This window comes from Thalassophryne amazonica, unplaced genomic scaffold (genome assembly GCF_902500255.1).
Source record: "Thalassophryne amazonica unplaced genomic scaffold, fThaAma1.1, whole genome shotgun sequence".
NCBI classification, from domain to species: Eukaryota; Metazoa; Chordata; class Actinopteri; order Batrachoidiformes; family Batrachoididae; genus Thalassophryne; species Thalassophryne amazonica.
The window spans coordinates 12,617-30,772 of NW_022986288.1; the positions used below are offsets into that span (position 1 = coordinate 12,617).

Genomic DNA, 18,156 nt, shown 5'->3' on the forward strand with positions numbered 1-18,156 from the left:
TGAGTTGGATCAGAGGGTGGGGTAGGACTTTGGACAAACCTGGTAAGCCCAAATGGATAGTGTGGGTGAACAGGGAATGTCTGGAGGATCCAAATGTCTGACAGTTGGTTCCTCCAGAATGGGCAATGTTCAAAGCTTCCATTGCTGAAGCCGCAGTGGTGAACTGTGGCCTGACAGTCTTGGGTGCTTCAAGGGGCGGCAACCCTCGAACACCGTGGTGGGCACTGGTGGTCATGGGAGCCATCTGACTAAAGAATGAGTCCATCTGGGATATGTTATCTCAGAGGACTCCAGAGGCAGTTGCATGGTATCGACCGACAGGCCTGAAGGGCAGCAGCCTCTGCAGTGGGGAAGGCAAAGCAGCAAATGTGGGAGGAGTTCGGAGTAACCATGGAGAAGGGCTTTCGGTCAGCACCAAGGTGCTTCTGGTGGACTGTGAGGCACCTCAGGAGAGGAAAACTGTGAACCATTCAACCTGTCTACAGTAAGGATGGGACTCGGTTGACCTCAGCTGAGGAGGTAATCAGGCGCTGGAAGGAACACTTTGAGGAACTCCTGCATCAGACTAGAGCGCCCTCTATGGTTGGGGCAGAGCTGGAAGCTCTTCAATTTCCCTGCTGGAAGTCACTGGGGTAGTCACGCAACTCAAAAATCTATCTAGAAATGCTGAAGGCTCTAGGTATGGAGGGACTGTCTTGGATGAGATGTCAGTTCAACATTGAGTTGAGGTCTGGAACAGTGCCTAAGGAGTGGCAAACTGGGGTGATGGTCCTCATATTTAAAAAGGGGGACCAGAGAGTGTGTGCCAACTACAGGGGCATCACACTACTCAGCCTCACTGGTAAAGTGTTCGGAAGGAGGGTTTGGCTGATAGACGAACTGCTGATTGAAGAGGAACAATGAGGGTTCTGTCCTGGTTGTGGAACAACCGACCAGCTTTTCACTCTCACAAGGATCCTGGAGGGTGCCTGGGATGCCTATCCAGTCTACATGTGTTTTGTGGACTTGAAGAAGGCATATGATCGGGTAACCCGGGAGATACTGTTGGAGGTGCTGTGGGAGTATGGAGCGAAGGAGTTCCTTCTCAGGGCCATCCAATCATTGCACTCATAAAATGAGAGCTGTGTTCAAGTTCTCAGCAGTAAGTCAGACTCCTTTCCGGTGGGGGTTGGCCTCCACCAGGGCTGCACCTTGTCACCAATCCTGTTTGTGATATTCATGGTCAGGATATTGAGATGTAGTTGGGGGGAGGAGGGTCTTCAATTTGATGGGCTCAGGGTCTCATCACTGCTATTTGCAGATGATGTGGTTCTGTTGGCTTCGTCAGCCTGTGACCTCCGACACTCACTGGATTGGCTTCCAGCAGAGTGTGAAGCGGATGGGATGAGGATCAGGACCTCTAAATATGAGGTCATGGTTCTGAGCTGGAAACCAATGGATTGCATACTACGGGTAGGGAATGATGTCTTGCCCCAAGTGAAGGAGTTCAAGTACCTCGGGGTCTTGTTCAGGAATGAGGGGACAATGGAGCGTGAGATTAGCCAGAGAACTGGTGCAGCAGCGGCGATGTTGCATTCGCTCTACTGTACTGTTGTGGCAAAAAGGGAGCTGAGCCAAAAGGTGAAGCTCACGATTCAATTCAGTTCAATTTATTTAATTTATATAGTGGCAAATCACAACAAAGTGCCTCAAGGTGCTTCACACAAGTACGGTCTAATCTTACTAACTCCCAGAGCAAGAACACAGGTGACAGTGGTATGAAAAAACTCCCTCTGATGATTTGAGGAAGAAACCTCAAGCAGACCAAAATCAAAGGGGTGACCCTCTGCTTGGGCCATGATACAGACACAACTGACAACACGAATATACAGGAAATTTTGGAAGTCCATGCTGGTGCACAAGACTGGAGGCCTGCAGAAGAAGACACCCACTTCCACCTCTGGATGGAGTCGCACCTCAAACAAAAAGAAAAAAAACAGAATCAGCCATCAGAAAGACAACAAATACAGTATAATTTGTCAGCATTTAGCAACAAGAAAAACAGAATGAATACTAAGGTGATCGCCAGCCACTAGCCCTAAGCTTCACTAAAAGACCCAGACTTTAGATAAAGTTGAGGCCGCGGCCCGCTCCGTTTACTAATAAAATGAATTTAAAAGCGTAAAAAGTGTAGTGACATGATATGCCACTATGCTAGCCATACAAAAGGGAAAATAAGTGTGTCTTAAGTCTGGACTTGAAAGTCTCCATAGAATTTGACTGTTTTATTGACGCAGGGAGATCATTCCACAGAACAGGGGCACAATAAGAGAAAGCTCTGTGACCTACAGACTTTTTATTCACCCTAGGGACAGTAAGTAGTCCTGCACCCTGAGAACACAAAGCCCGGGCCGGTACTTAAGGTTTAATTAGGTCAGCTAAGCAGGGAGGTGCCAGTCTGTGAATAATTTTATAGACTAGTAGCAGAACCTTAAGATCCGATCTCACTGGGACAGGAAGCCAGTGAAGAAACGCCAAAATGGGTGTAATGTGGTCAAACGTTCTGCTTCCTGTCAAAAGTCTGACAGCAGCATTTTGAACCAGTTGGAGAGCCCTAATGCTGGACTGCAGTAAACCAGAAAATAAAACATTGCAGTAGTCCAATCCAGACGAAACAAAAGCATGAATCAGGGTCTCAGCATCAGCCATAGACAGGATGGGACGAATCTTCTCTATATTTCGCTGGTGGAAGAAAGCAGTCCTCGTAATATTTCTAATGGATATTTCAAAGGACAATGTAGGATCAAAAATTACCTCAAGGTTCCTCACTTTGTCAGTGTGATGTATGACACATGAGCCTAGGTTGAGCGTTAACTGGTCAAATTGATGCCGATGTCTCAGTGGACCAAGAACCATCATTTCAGTCTTATCAGAGTTTAAAAGTAGGACGTTTCTAGACATCTAACTTCTCACTGATTCAAGACAATCTTCTAAGAATATTATGTGGATGAGATTACAGCATTTATTGACATGGATAACTGAGTATCATCAGCATAGCAGTGAAACATAATCCCAAAATGCCGCAATATGTGCCCAAGGGGTGCTATATAAAAGGAAAAAAGCAGGGGGCCTAAGACAGACCCCCATGGAACCCAAAATTTCATGTCACTAAGGTTAGAGGTAGTGTTACTGTACAAAACACAGTGAGAACGACTGGTCAAGTATGACGTTAACCATGCAAGGGCACTCCCAGTAATCCTAAAGTGATTTTCAAGCCTATCAAGTAGAATATGATGATCCATGGTATCAAACGCAGCACTGAGATCTAACAGCACCGGAACCGTAGTGGTGTCTGAATCCATTGTAAGCAGAAGATCATTCATCACTTTAGTGAGAGCCGTCTCTGTGGAATGATATTTTCTTAAGTAATGGTTTAATCACTGCAGATTTAAAACATTTAGGAACAGATCCAGAAGTTAATAAGAGATTAATCATTTCCAGCACAGTCGGCCCAAGAGTGGACCACAGGTCCTTAAACAGTTTTGTTGGTGTAGGATCAAATAAAGAGGTTGTGCTTTTTGTAGACGTTATGAGTTTTGTCAGCATGCCTAGTGAGATACTATCAAATTCGGTAAATCTAGGTAACACCTCAGTAATGGCACCCACCTCAATAGCAGGCCTCTACTGGTGGTTGGCTCTCACTGCAGTATTGTATCACTTCCTGTTCCGGAGCACAGCGGTGTGTTGCTGTATCTGTTAGCTGTTTAATCTGTGCAGTTAGATTGATCTAGTTACCTAAATAACGATTTGTTTCACAGTGTAATCTTCACGTGCCTTAACTAAAGCACTCCCTCTGCTGAATCACCTCTAAATTATTTACACATTATTCACTTTGTGTGTTTTTAGGAATCCGCTAGCTTAGCGCAGCTACTAGCTCTTAGCCGGTTTAGCATGGCAGCTTCTCCTGTCTCTCCTGCACTTTTCTGCTCTGGGTGTGAAATGTTTAGTTATTCCTCGGCCTCCTTTAGCAGTAATGGTACTTGTAATAAGTGTAGCTTATTCGTAGCTTTGGAGGCCAGGCTGGGCGAATTGGAGACTCGGCTCCGCACCGTGGAAAATTCTACAGCTAGCCAGGCCCCTGTAGTCGGTGCGGACCAAGGTAGCTTAGGCGCCGTTAGTTTCCCTCTGGCAGATCCCGAGCAGCCGGGAAAGCAGGCCGACTGGGTGACTGTGAGGAGGAAGCGTAGTTCTAAACAGAAGCCCCGTGTACACCGCCAACCCGTTCACATTTCTAACCGTTTTTCCCTACTCGACGACACACCCGACGAGGATCAAACTCTGGTTATTGGCGACTCTGTTTTGAGAAATGTGAAGTTAGCGAAACCAGCAACCATAGTCAATTGTCTTCCGGGGGCCAGAGCAGGCGACATTGAAGGAAATTTGAAACTGCTGGCTAAGGCTAAGCGTAAATTTGGTAAGATTGTAATTCACGTCGGCAGTAATGACACCCGGTTACGCCAATCGGAGGTCACTAAAATTAACATTGAATTGGTGTGTAACTTTGCAAAAACAATGTCGGACTCTGTAGTTTTCTCTGGGCCCCTCCCCAATCGGACCGGGAGTGACATGTTTAGCTGCATGTTCTCCTTGAATTGCTGGCTGTCTGAGTGGTGTCCAAAAAATGAGGTGGGCTTCATAGATAATTGGCAAAGCTTCTGGGGAAAACCTGGTCTTGTTAGGAGAGACGGCATCCATCCCACTTTGGATGGAGCAGCTCTCATTTCTAGAAATCTGGCCAGTTTTCTTAAATCCTCCAAACCGTGACTATCCAGGGTTGGGACCAGGAAGCAGAGTTGTAGTCTTACACACCTCTCTGCATCTTACACACCTCTCTGCAGCTTCTCTCCCCCTGCCATCCCCTCATTACCCCATCCCTGTAGAGACGGTGCCTGCTCCAAGACCACCAATAACCAGCAAAAATCTATTTAAGCATAAAAATTCAAAAAGAAAAAATAATATAGCACCTTCAACTGCACCACAGACTAAAACAGTTAAATGTGGTCTATTAAACATTAGGTCTCTCTCTTCTAAGTCCCTGTTAGTAAATGATATAATAATTGATCAACATATTGATTTATTCTGCCTTACAGAAACCTGGTTACAGCAGGATGAATATGTTAGTTTAAATGAGTCAACACCCCCGAGTCACACTAACTGTCAGAATGCTCGTAGCACGGGCCGGGGCGGAGGATTAGCAGCAATCTTCCATTCCAGCTTATTAATTAATCAAAAACCCAGACAGAGCTTTAATTCATTTGAAAGCTTGACTCTTAGTCTTGTCCATCCAAATTGGAAGTCCCAAAAACCCAGTTTTATTTGTTGTTATCTATCGTCCTCCTGGTCATTACTGTGAGTTTCTCTGTGAATTTTCAGACCTTTTGGCTGACTTAGTGCTTAGCTCAGATAAGATAATTATAGTGGGCGACAGATGCTGAGAATGACAGCCTCAACACTGCATTTAATCTATTATTAGACTCAATTGGCTTTGCTCAAAATGTAAATGAGTCCACCCACCACTTTAATCATATCTTAGATCTTGTTCTGACTTATGGTATGGAAATAGAAGACTTAACAGTATTCCCTGAAAACTCCCTTCTGTCTGATCATTTCTTAATAACATTTACATTTACTCTGATGGACTACCCAGCAGTGGGGAATAAGTTTCATTACACTAGAAGTCTTTCAGAAAGCACTGTAACTAGGTTTAAGGATATGATTCCTTCTTTATGTTCTCCAATGCCATATACCAACACAGTGCAGAGTAGCTACCTAAACTCTGTAAGTGAGATAGAGTATCTTGTCAATAGTTTTACATCCTCACTGAAGACAACTTTGGATGCTGTAGCTCCTCTGAAAAAGAGAGCTTTAAATCAGAAGTGCCTGACTCCATGGTATAACTCACAAACTCGCAGCTTAAAGCAGATAACCCGTAAGTTGGAGAGGAAATGGCGTCTCACTAATTTAGAAGATCTTCACTTAGCCTGGAAAAAGAGTCTGTTGCTCTATAAAAAAGCCCTCCGTAAAGCTAGGACATCTTACTACTCATCACTAATTGAAGAAAATAAGAACAACCCCAGGTTTCTTTTCAGCACTGTAGCCAGGCTGACAAAGAGTCAGAGCTCTATTGAGCCGAGTATTCCTTTAACTTTAACTAGTAATGACTTCATGACTTTCTTTGCTAATAAAATTTTAACTATTAGAGAAAAAAATTACTCATAACCATCCCAAAGACGTATCGTTATCTTTGGCTGCTTTCAGTGATGCCGGTATTTGGTTAGACTCTTTCTCTCTGATTGTTCTGTCTGAGTTATTTTCATTAGTTACTTCATCCAAACCATCAACATGTCTATTAGACCCCATTCCTACCAGGCTGCTCAAGGAAGCCCTACCATTATTTAATGCTTCGATCTTAAATATGATCAATCTATCTTTATTAGTTGGCTATGTACCACAGGCTTTTAAGGTGGCAGTAATTAAACCATTACTTAAAAAGCCATCACTTGACCCAGCTATCTTAGCTAATTATAGGCCAATCTCCAACCTTCCTTTTCTCTCAAAAATTCTTGAAAGGGTAGTTGTAAAACAGCTAACTGATCATCTGCAGAGGAATGGTCTATTTGAAGAGTTTCAGTCAGGTTTTAGAATTCATCAAGAAACAGCATTAGTGAAGGTTACAAATGATCTTCTTATGGCCTCAGACAGTGGACTCATCTCTGTGCTTGTTCTGTTAGACCTCAGTGCTGCTTTTGATACTGTTGACCATAAAATTTTATTACAGAGATTAGAGCATGCCATAGGTATTAAAGGCACTGCGCTGCGGTGGTTTGAATCATATTTGTCTAATAGATTACAATTTGTTCATGTAAATGGGGAATCTTCTTCACAGACTAAAGTTAATTATGGAGTTCCACAAGGTTCTGTGCTAGGACCAATCTTAGGCAGTATTATTAGATGGCATTGCTTAAATTTTCATTGTTACGCAGATGATAACCAGCTTTATCTATTCATGAAGCCAGAGGACACACACCAATTAGCTAAACTGCAGGATTGTCTTACAGACATAAAGACATGGAGGACCTCTAATTTCCTGCTTTTAAACTCAGATAAAACTGAAGTTATTGTACTTGGCCCCACAAATCTTAGAAACATGGTGTCTAACCAGATCCTTACTCTGGATGGCATTACCCTGACCTCTAGTAATACTGTGAGAAATCTTGGAGTCATTTTTGATCAGGATATGTCATTCAATGCGCATATTAAGCAAATATGTAGGACTGCTTTTTTGCATTTACGCAATATCTTTAAAATGAGAAAGGTCTTGTCTCAGAGTGATGCTGAAAAACTAATTCATGCATTTATTTCCTCTAGGCTGGACTATTGTAATTCATTATTATCAGGTTGTCCTAAAAGTTCCCTAAAAAGCCTTCAGTTAATTCAAAATGCTGCAGCTAGAGTACTGACGGGGACTAGAAGGAGAGAGCATATCTCACCCATATTGGCCTCTCTTCATTGGCTTCCTGTTAATTCTAGAATATAATTTAAAATTCTTCTTCTTACTTATAAGGTTTTGAATAATCAGGTCCCATCTTATCTTAGGGACCTCATAGTACCATATCACCCCAATAGAGTGCTTCGCTCTCAGACTGCAGGCTTACTTGTAGTTCCTAGGGTTTGTAAGAGTAGAATGGGAGGCAGAGCCTTCAGCTTTCAGGCTCCTCTCCTGTGGAACCAGCTCCCAATTCAGATCAGGGAGACAGACACCCTCTCTACTTTTAAGATTAGGCTTAAAACTTGCCTTTTTGCTAAAGCTTATAGTTAGGGCTGGATCAGGTGACCCTGAACCATCTCTTAGTTATGCTGCTATAGACTTAGACTGCTGGGGGGTTCCCATGATGCACTGAGTGTTTCTTTCTCTTTTTGCTCTGTATGCACCACTCTGCATTTAATCATTAGTGATTGATCTCTGCTCCCCTCCACAGCATGTCTTTTTCCTGGTTCTCTCCCTCAGCCCCAACCAGTCCCAGCAGAAGACTGCCCCTCCCTGAGCCTGGTTCTGCTGGAGGTTTCTTCCTGTTAAAAGGGAGTTTTTCCTTCCTAATTGTGTTTAGAAACCAGTCACCATTTGTTTTATTATACATCTGTGTAGTTAATTAATAAAATATTCTCCACAGATGATTGCTTGTGCGCACACGTAAAAAAAAAGAAAAAAAGAAAGAAACTCCGCTGCTTGCTGTGAGGCTGCTCCTCGCTCTTTCCCAAAAAACTCTGTCATAATTGTCTTTAGAAACCAGTCACCATTTGCTTTATTATACATCTGTGTAGTTAATAAGTAAAATAATCTCCATGGACGATTCCCTCGCGTGCGCGCACGTAAAATAAAAATAAAAAGAAACTCCACTCCCCCTGCTGTGGTGCTGCTGTTCGCTCCAAAAACTCTCTCATAACTGTGAAATAAAGAACAAAAGAGACATAAGTCCTGCTCACAGGCTGCTACCAGAGACAGGACATGTTCACATCTTCAGTCAAACTCCAGACATCTCCACGTCACTACATATCTAGTCCCTGATTGGTCATCACGGCGCGAAGAGATGAAAAAGTTCAGATTTTTCAACTTGGGGAGGAGGGCAACACGACGTGACGTGACGCAATATCGCGCTACAAACGCGCAAAACGCTCAAAATCACTTCACTCGTGTCTCTTCACTCACGTCCATCGCGTCACGCTGCGCGGTTTGGCGTCAAAACGCGTCATTACATAGGAATTACATGGCAACCTGTGGCTGCAGTCGCTCGTGTCGCGCCCGGTGTGAATGCAGCATTAGAGATACGGTGAGAAGCTTGGTCATCTGTGGGGGGCTCAGAATAGAAAGGAGCCAGCTGAGGTTCAGGCTTCTGGTAAGGATGTCCTCTAGGTGGAGAGATTATGTCCCTAACCCTACTGGCCTGGGAACGCCTCGGGATCCCCCAGTCAGAGATGGTTAATGTGGCCCGGGAAAGGCAAGTCCCTGCTGGATCCTGGATCAGCAGTTGAGAATGAGTGAGTTAGTGTTGAGTGATTTAGCTAAAGATAGCTGCATGATGATTCAGAATGTTTAAATGCTTATGCTAACACATCCCACTCTGACAGATAACATTTAAATGGTTATGCTAACACATCCCACTCTGACAGATAACGTTTAAATGGTTATGCTAACACATACCACCCTGATGGATAACATTTAAATGGTTATGCTAACACACACCACCCTGATAGATAATGTTTAAATGGTAATGCTAACACACACCACCCTGATAGATAATGTTTAAATGGTTATGCTAACACACACCACCCTGATAGATAATGTTTAAATGGTTATGCTAACACACACCACCCTGATAGATAATGTTTAAATGGTAATGCTAACACACACCACCCTGATAGATAATGTTTAAATGGTTATGCTAACACATCCCACCCTGACAGATAGCGTTTAAATGGTTATGCTAACACACACCACCCTGATAGATAACGTTTAAATGGTTATGCTAACACATCCCACCCTGACAGATAGCGTTTAAATGGTTATGCTAACACACCCCACCCTGATAGATAACATTTAAATGGTAATGCTAACACATACCACCCTGACGGATAACGTTTAAATGCGTATGCTAACACACCCCACCCTGACAGGTAATGTTTAAATGGTTATGCTAACACACCCCACCCTGATAGATAACATTTAAATGGTAATGCTAACACATACCACCCTGACGGATAACGTTTAAATGCGTATGCTAACACACCCCACCCTGACAGGTAATGTTTAAATGCTTATGCTAACACACCCCACCCTGACAGGTAATGTTTAAATGCTTATGCTAACACACCCCACCCTGATAGATAACATTTAAATGGTTATGCTAACAATCAATCAATCAATCAATCAATTTTTTTATATAGCGCCAAATCACAACAAACAGTTGCCCCAAGGCGCTTTATATTGTAAGGCAAGGCCATACAATAATTATGTAAAACCCCAACGGTCAAAACGACCCCCTGTGAGCAAGCACTTGGCTACAGTGGGAAGGAAAAACTCCCTTTTAACAGGAAGAAACCTCCAGCAGAACCAGGCTCAGGGAGGGGCAGTCTTCTGCTGGGACTGGTTGGGGCTGAGGGAGAGAACCAGGAAAAAGACATGCTGTGGAGGGGAGCAGAGATCAATCACTAATGATTAAATGCAGAGTGGTGCATACAGAGCAAAAAGAGAAAGAAACAGTGCATCATGGGAACCCCCCAGCAGTCTAAGTCTATAGCAGCATAACTAAGGGATGGTTCAGGGTCACCTGATCCAGCCCTAACTATAAGCTTTAGCAAAAAGGAAAGTTTTAAGCCTAATCTTAAAAGTAGAGAGGGTGTCTGTCTCCCTGATCTGAATTGGGAGCTGGTTCCACAGGAGAGGAGCCTGAAAGCTGAAGGCTCTGCCTCCCATTCTACTCTTACAAACCCTAGGAACTACAAGTAAGCCTGCAGTCTGAGAGCGAAGCACTCTATTGGGGTGATATGGTACTACGAGGTCCCTAAGATAAGATGGGACCTGATTATTCAAAACCTTATAAGTAAGAAGAAGAATTTTAAATTCTATTCTAGAATTAACAGGAAGCCAATGAAGAGAGGCCAATATGGGTGAGATATGCTCTCTCCTTCTAGTCCCCGTCAGTACTCTAGCTGCAGCATTTTGAATTAACTGAAGGCTTTTCAGGGAACTTTTAGGACAACCTGATAATAATGAATTACAATAGTCCAGCCTAGAGGAAATAAATGCATGAATTAGTTTTTCAGCATCACTCTGAGACAAGACCTTTCTAATTTTAGAGATATTGCGTAAATGCAAAAAAGCAGTTATACATATTTGTTTAATATGCGCTTTGAATGACATATCCTGATCAAAAATGACTCCAAGATTTCTCACAGTATTACTAGAGGTCAGGGAAATGCCATCCAGAGTAAGGATCTGGTTAGACACCATGTTTCTAAGATTTGTGGGGCCAAATACAATAACTTCAGTTTTATCTGAGTTTAAAAGCAGGAAATTAGAGGTCATCCATGTCTTTATGTCTGTAAGACAATCCTGCAGTTTAGCTAATTGGCTAACACACCTCACCCTGACAGATAATGTTTAAATGATTATGCTAACACATACCACCCTGATAGATAACGTTTAAATGGTTATGCTAACACATCCCACCCTGACAGATAGCGTTTAAATGGTTATGCTAACACACCCCACCCTGATAGATAACGTTTAAATGGTTATGCTAACACATACCACCCTGATAGATAACGTTTAAATGGTTATGCTAACACATCCCACCCTGACAGATAGCGTTTAAATGGTTATGCTAACACACCCCACCCTGATAGATAACGTTTAAATGGTTATGCTAACACATACCACCCTGACGGATAACATTTAAACGCTTATGCTAACACATACCACCCTTACAGATAACATTTAAATGGTTATGCTAACACACCTCACCCTGACAGATAATGTTTAAATGATTATGCTACATATCCCACCCTGACAGATAACATTTAAATGGTTATGCTAACACATACCACCCTTACAGATGACGTTTAAATGGTTATGCTAACACATACCACCCTGATGGATAACGTTTAAATGGTTATGCTAACACATACCACCCTTACAGATGACGTTTAAATGGTTATGCTAACACATACCACCCTGATGGATAACGTTTAAATGGTTATGCTAACACACACCACCCTGATAGATAACGTTTAAATGGTTATGCTAACACATCCCACCCTGACAGATAGCGTTTAAATGGTTATGCTAACACACCCCACCCTGATAGATAACGTTTAAATGGTTATGCTAACACATACCACCCTGACGGATAACATTTAAACGCTTATGCTAACACATACCACCCTTACAGATAACGTTTAAATGGTTATGCTAACACATCCCACCCTGACAGATAGCGTTTAAATGGTTATGCTAACACACCCCACCCTGATAGATAACATTTAAATGGTAATGCTAACACATACCACCCTGACGGATAACGTTTAAATGCTTATGCTAACACACCCCACCCTGACAGGTAATGTTTAAATGCTTATGCTAACACACCCCACCCTGATAGATAACATTTAAATGGTTATGCTAACACACCTCACCCTGACAGATAATGTTTAAATGATTATGCTACATATCCCACCCTTACAGATAACATTTAAATGGTTATGCTAACACCTCACCCTGACAGATAATGTTTAAATGATTATGCTACATATCCCACCCTGACAGATAACATTTAAATGGTTATGCTAACACATACCACCCTGACGGATAACATTTAAATGCTTATGCTAACACATACCACCCTTACAGATAACGTTTAAATGGTTATGCTAACACACCTCACCCTGACAGATAATGTTTAAATGATTATGCTACATATCCCACCCTGACAGATAACATTTAAATGGTTATGCTAACACATACCACCCTGACGGATAACATTTAAATGCTTATGCTAACACATACCACCCTTACAGATAACGTTTAAATGGTTATGCTAACACACCCCACCCTGATAGATAACATTTAAATGGTTATGCTAACACACCCCACCCTGACAGATAATGTTTAAATGATTATGCTACATATCCCACCCTTACAGATAACATTTAAATGGTTATGCTAACACACCTCACCCTGACAGATAATGTTTAAATGATTATGCTACATATCCCACCCTGACAGATAACATTTAAATGGTTATGCTAACACATACCACCCTGACAGGTAACATTTAAATGGTTATGGTAACACATACCACCGTGATGGATAACGTTTAAATGCTTTATGGTGACACATACCACCCTTACAGATAACGTTTAAATGGTTATGCTAACACACCCCACCCTGATGGATAATATTTAAATGGTTATGCTAACACATCCCACCCTAACAACGTTTAAATGGTTATGCTAACACACCTCACCCCGACAGATAATGTTTAAATGGTTATGCTAACACATCCCACCCTAACAACGTTTAAATGGTTATGCTAACACACCTCACCCCGACAGATAATATTTAAATGGTTATGCTAACACATCCCACCCTAACAACGTTTAAATGGTTATGCTAACACACCCCACCCTGATGGATAATATTTAAATGGTTATGCTAACACATCCCACCCTAACAACGTTTAAATGGTTATGCTAACACACCTCACCCCGACAGATAATGTTTAAATGGTTATGCTAACTCACCCGGTCCTAACGAAGCTGGAGATGTAGGTCATCATTGCCAAAGAAAGTCGTCGGTCTGAGGTGGTGAAACGCTGAAAGCTCATTGGATGATTTGGAATTCCAAAGAAGAACTGAACGTCCAGTGGGACGGACACGTCCGCCCTGCAGACAGCAAAACAATGGAAAAAAAAAAGTTTGAAAAGATTAAAACTCTTTATCAGGAAACAACTCCTATAATCCTCATATATACTCATATAATTATATGTTCTTATGTCACTTTTTGTAGAGACATGATTGTTCCCTGTAAGAAAGTTAAAATTTATCCTAATTATAGACCCTGGGTCACTAAATCAGTGAAATCTTGTATAAAGAAAAAGAAGGAGGTCTTTAAAAAGGGAGTAGACTCGGACCTTCTTTTAGTTACCAAAGAGCTTAAAATAGAGATTCTTAAAGCAAAACAGACCTATAAGTCTGAGTTGGAGAAGAGGATGGCTGCTCATAATCTTGGGTCAGCTTGGTCTAGTATGAAGGCCATTGCAGGCCTCCAAAATATGGAAAGCAGCACAAATATTACTTTAAATGGCTTCAACTCAGATATTAAACTAGCTAATGCTCTCAATTGTTTTTTTAATCGTTTTAACATATCTGATTTTAGTAAGGAAACTCAGGAACTTGGTCTCAGGCTCCGTGACTCTCAACACTTCTCCCTTCACCAATGGGATATAGAAAAAGCTTTTCTTAGCACAAAGGTAAATAAGAGTCATGGTCCAGATAATATCTGTGGCCATTTACTTAAATCTTGTGCAAAAGAGCTGAGTCCAGTTTTTTATTATATTTTTAACTGGTCCTTGGAAACACAGCATGTCCCCAAAGTGTGGAAAGATGCTGTTGTGGTCCCAGTTCCTAAATCTAGTAATCCTAAATCCTTGAATGATTTTAGGCCTGTTGCTCTAACATCAATTTTGATGAAGATCTTTGAGAAATTGGTACGGTCGGTAATGCTAAAAAATACTATGCATGCACTCGATCCGTTACAATTTGCTTACAGGCCTAATAGAGGAGTGAAGGACGCCACACTCACTTTGCTTAATCTGCTTCTCAGGCATTTGGAGGGCAGCGGGTGTCATGCCCGGCTTTTATTTGTTGCCTTCTCTTCAGCTTTTAATACAATTCAACCCTGTATTTTAACCCAAAGGCTTTTAGAACATTTTAAATTAAGTAATAATCTTGTGGGTTGGATTTTAGACTTTTTAACAAACAGAACACAGAAAGTTAGAGTGAACGGGATTTTATCAAACACAGTGTGTTCTACTGGCTCGCCACAAGGGTGTGTGCTCTCACCTCTGTTATTTATTCTCTATACCAGTATGTGTCAGAGCACCTTTAAAAACAGGTTCATTTTAAAATACGCGGATGATACAGTGATTGTCAGTCTGCTGCGGGATAATGAGAGTAGCAACGGTCCTGTAGTTGACCATTTTGTTAAATGGTGTGAGGACTCATATCTTCAGATTAATATATCTAAAACTAAAGATATGGTCATTGATTTTAGGAAGAATGGTAGCACACCTGGAAACACAACAATGAATGGTCAACAACTTGGTGGTGTTTGTTAACTTCTTCTGTGTATGTTCTTTGTTAGGATTTTTAGTGTTTTTTATTGTTGTTGTTGTGTTGACTAACATGGACGCCTTTTTTTCTGTTTTCTGTTTGCTGCAAGTCAAATCTACCTACAGGTACAAATAAAGTTACCTGAACCTGAACCTAATCCAAACACTGTCACAGTTATGCTAACATTAGCTTTCAGTACAAACAAGATCCTGAAACAAGATTCATGAAGCAAAATGTGGTTGAAAGTTTTTGACTAAAAATGTTTCAGATTCAATATAAAAACATTACATTTTCATTGATTATGTATTGATCACACAGCAGCTGATGTTGATGTAAACAGGTTTGATTGATTATGTATTGATCACACAGCAGCTGATGTTGATGTAAACAGGTTTGATTATGTATTGATCACACAACAGCTGATGTTGATATAAACAGGTTTGATTGATTATGTATTGATCACACAGCAGCTGATGTTGATATAAACAGGTTTGATTGATTATGTATTGATCACAAAGCAGCTGATGTTGATATAAACAGGTTTGATTGATTATGTATTGATCACACAGCAGCTGATGTTGATATAAACAGGTTTGATTGATTATGTATTGATCACAAAGCAGCTGATGTTGATATAAACAGGTTTGATTATGTATTGATCACACAGCAGCTGATGTTGATGTAAATAGGTTTGATTGATTATGTATTGATCACACAGCAGCTGATGTTGATGTAAACAGGTTTGATTGATTATGTATTGATCACACAGCAGCTGATGTTGATGTAAACAGGTTTGATTATGTATTGATCACACAACAGCTGATGTTGATGTAAATAGATTTGATTGATTATGTATTGATCACACAGCAGCTGATGTTGATGTAAATAGATTTGATTGATTATGTATTGATCACACAGCAGCTGATGTTGATGTAAACAGGTTTGATTGATTATGTATTGATCACAAAGCAGCTGATGTTGATATAAACAGGTTTGATTGATTATGTATTGATCACACAGCAGCTGATGTTGATGTAAACAGGTTTGATTATGTATTGATCACACAACAGCTGATGTTGATGTAAACAGGTTTGATTGATTATGTATTGATCACACAGCAGCTGATGTTGATGTAAATAGGTTTGATTGATTATGTATTGATCACACAGCAGCTGATGTTGATGTAAACAGGTTTGATTGATTATGTATTGATCACACAGCAGCTGATGTTGATGTAAACAGGTTTGATTATGTATTGATCACACAACAGCTGATGTTGATATAAACAGGTTTGATTGATTATGTATTGATCACACAGCAGCTGATGTTGATATAAACAGGTTTGATTGATTATGTATTGATCACAAAGCAGCTGATGTTGATATAAACAGGTTTGATTGATTATGTATTGATCACACAGCAGCTGATGTTGATATAAACAGGTTTGATTGATTATGTATTGATCACAAAGCAGCTGATGTTGATATAAACAGGTTTGATTATGTATTGATCACACAGCAGCTGATGTTGATGTAAATAGGTTTGATTGATTATGTATTGATCACACAGCAGCTGATGTTGATGTAAACAGGTTTGATTGATTATGTATTGATCACACAGCAGCTGATGTTGATGTAAACAGGTTTGATTATGTATTGATCACACAACAGCTGATGTTGATGTAAATAGATTTGATTGATTATGTATTGATCACACAGCAGCTGATGTTGATGTAAATAGATTTGATTGATTATGTATTGATCACACAGCAGCTGATGTTGATGTAAACAGGTTTGATTGATTATGTATTGATCACAAAGCAGCTGATGTTGATATAAACAGGTTTGATTGATTATGTATTGATCACACAGCAGCTGATGTTGATGTAAACAGGTTTGATTATGTATTGATCACACAACAGCTGATGTTGATGTAAACAGGTTTGATTGATTATGTATTGACCACACAGCAGCTGATGTTGATATAAACAGGTTTGATTGATTATGTATTGATCACACAACAGCTGATGTTGATATAAACAGGTTTGATTGATTATGTATTGATCACACAGCAGCTGATGTTGATGTAAACAGGTTTGATTGATTATGTATTGATCACACAACAGCTGATGTTGATATAAACAGGTTTGATTGATTATGTATTGATCACACAGCAGCTGATGTTGATGTAAACAGGTTTGATTGATTATGTATCGATCACACAGCAGCTGATGTTGATATAAACAGGTTTGATTGATTATGTATCGATCACACAGCAGCTGATGTTGATGTAAATAGGTTTGATTGATTATGTATTGATCACACAGCAGCTGATGTTGATGTAAATAGGTTTGATTGATTATGTATTGATCACACAGCAGCTGATGTTGATGTAAACAGGTTTGATTGATTATGTATTGATCACACAGCAGCTGATGTTGATGTAAACAGGTTTGATTATGTATTGATCACACAACAGCTGATGTTGATATAAACAGGTTTGATTGATTATGTATTGATCACACAGCAGCTGATGTTGATATAAACAGGTTTGATTGATTATGTATTGATCACAAAGCAGCTGATGTTGATATAAACAGGTTTGATTGATTATGTATTGATCACACAGCAGCTGATGTTGATATAAACAGGTTTGATTATGTATTGATCACACAGCAGCTGATGTTGATGTAAATAGATTTGATTGATTATGTATTGATCACACAGCAGCTGATGTTGATGTAAATAGATTTGATTGATTATGTATTGATCACAAAGCAGCTGATGTTGATGTAAGCAGGTTTGATTGATTATGTATTGATCACACAGCAGCTGATGTTGATGTAAATAGATTTGATTGATTATGTATTGATCACACAGCAGCTGATGTTGATGTAAACAGGTTTGATTGATTATGTATTGATCACACAGCAGCTGATGTTGATGTAAACAGGTTTGATTGATTATGTATTGATCACACAACAGCTGATGTTGATATAAACAGGTTTGATTGATTATGTATTGATCACACAACAGCTGATGTTGATATAAACAGGTTTGATTGATTATGTCCATAAGTGCACGTGGCACCAGGACACCCTGTGCCGGAGGTCGGTGATCGACTTTGTAGTCATATCATCTGACCTTCGGCCACGTGTCTCGGACACTCGAGTGAAGAGAGGGGCTGAGCTGTCGACCGATCACCACCTGGTGGTGAGTTGGATCCGCT

General features: G+C 40.6%; 1 protein-coding gene across 1 annotated transcript in view; it reads right to left on the bottom strand.

The window, feature by feature from the left end:
* Positions 1-18,156, bottom strand: part of tg (thyroglobulin) — a 143,198-nt gene that overhangs the window by 1,431 nt on the left and 123,611 nt on the right. Inside the window, 1 exon segment of the mRNA XM_034165528.1 lies at positions 13,339-13,479. Coding sequence (XP_034021419.1) covers positions 13,339-13,479 — 141 coding nt within the window.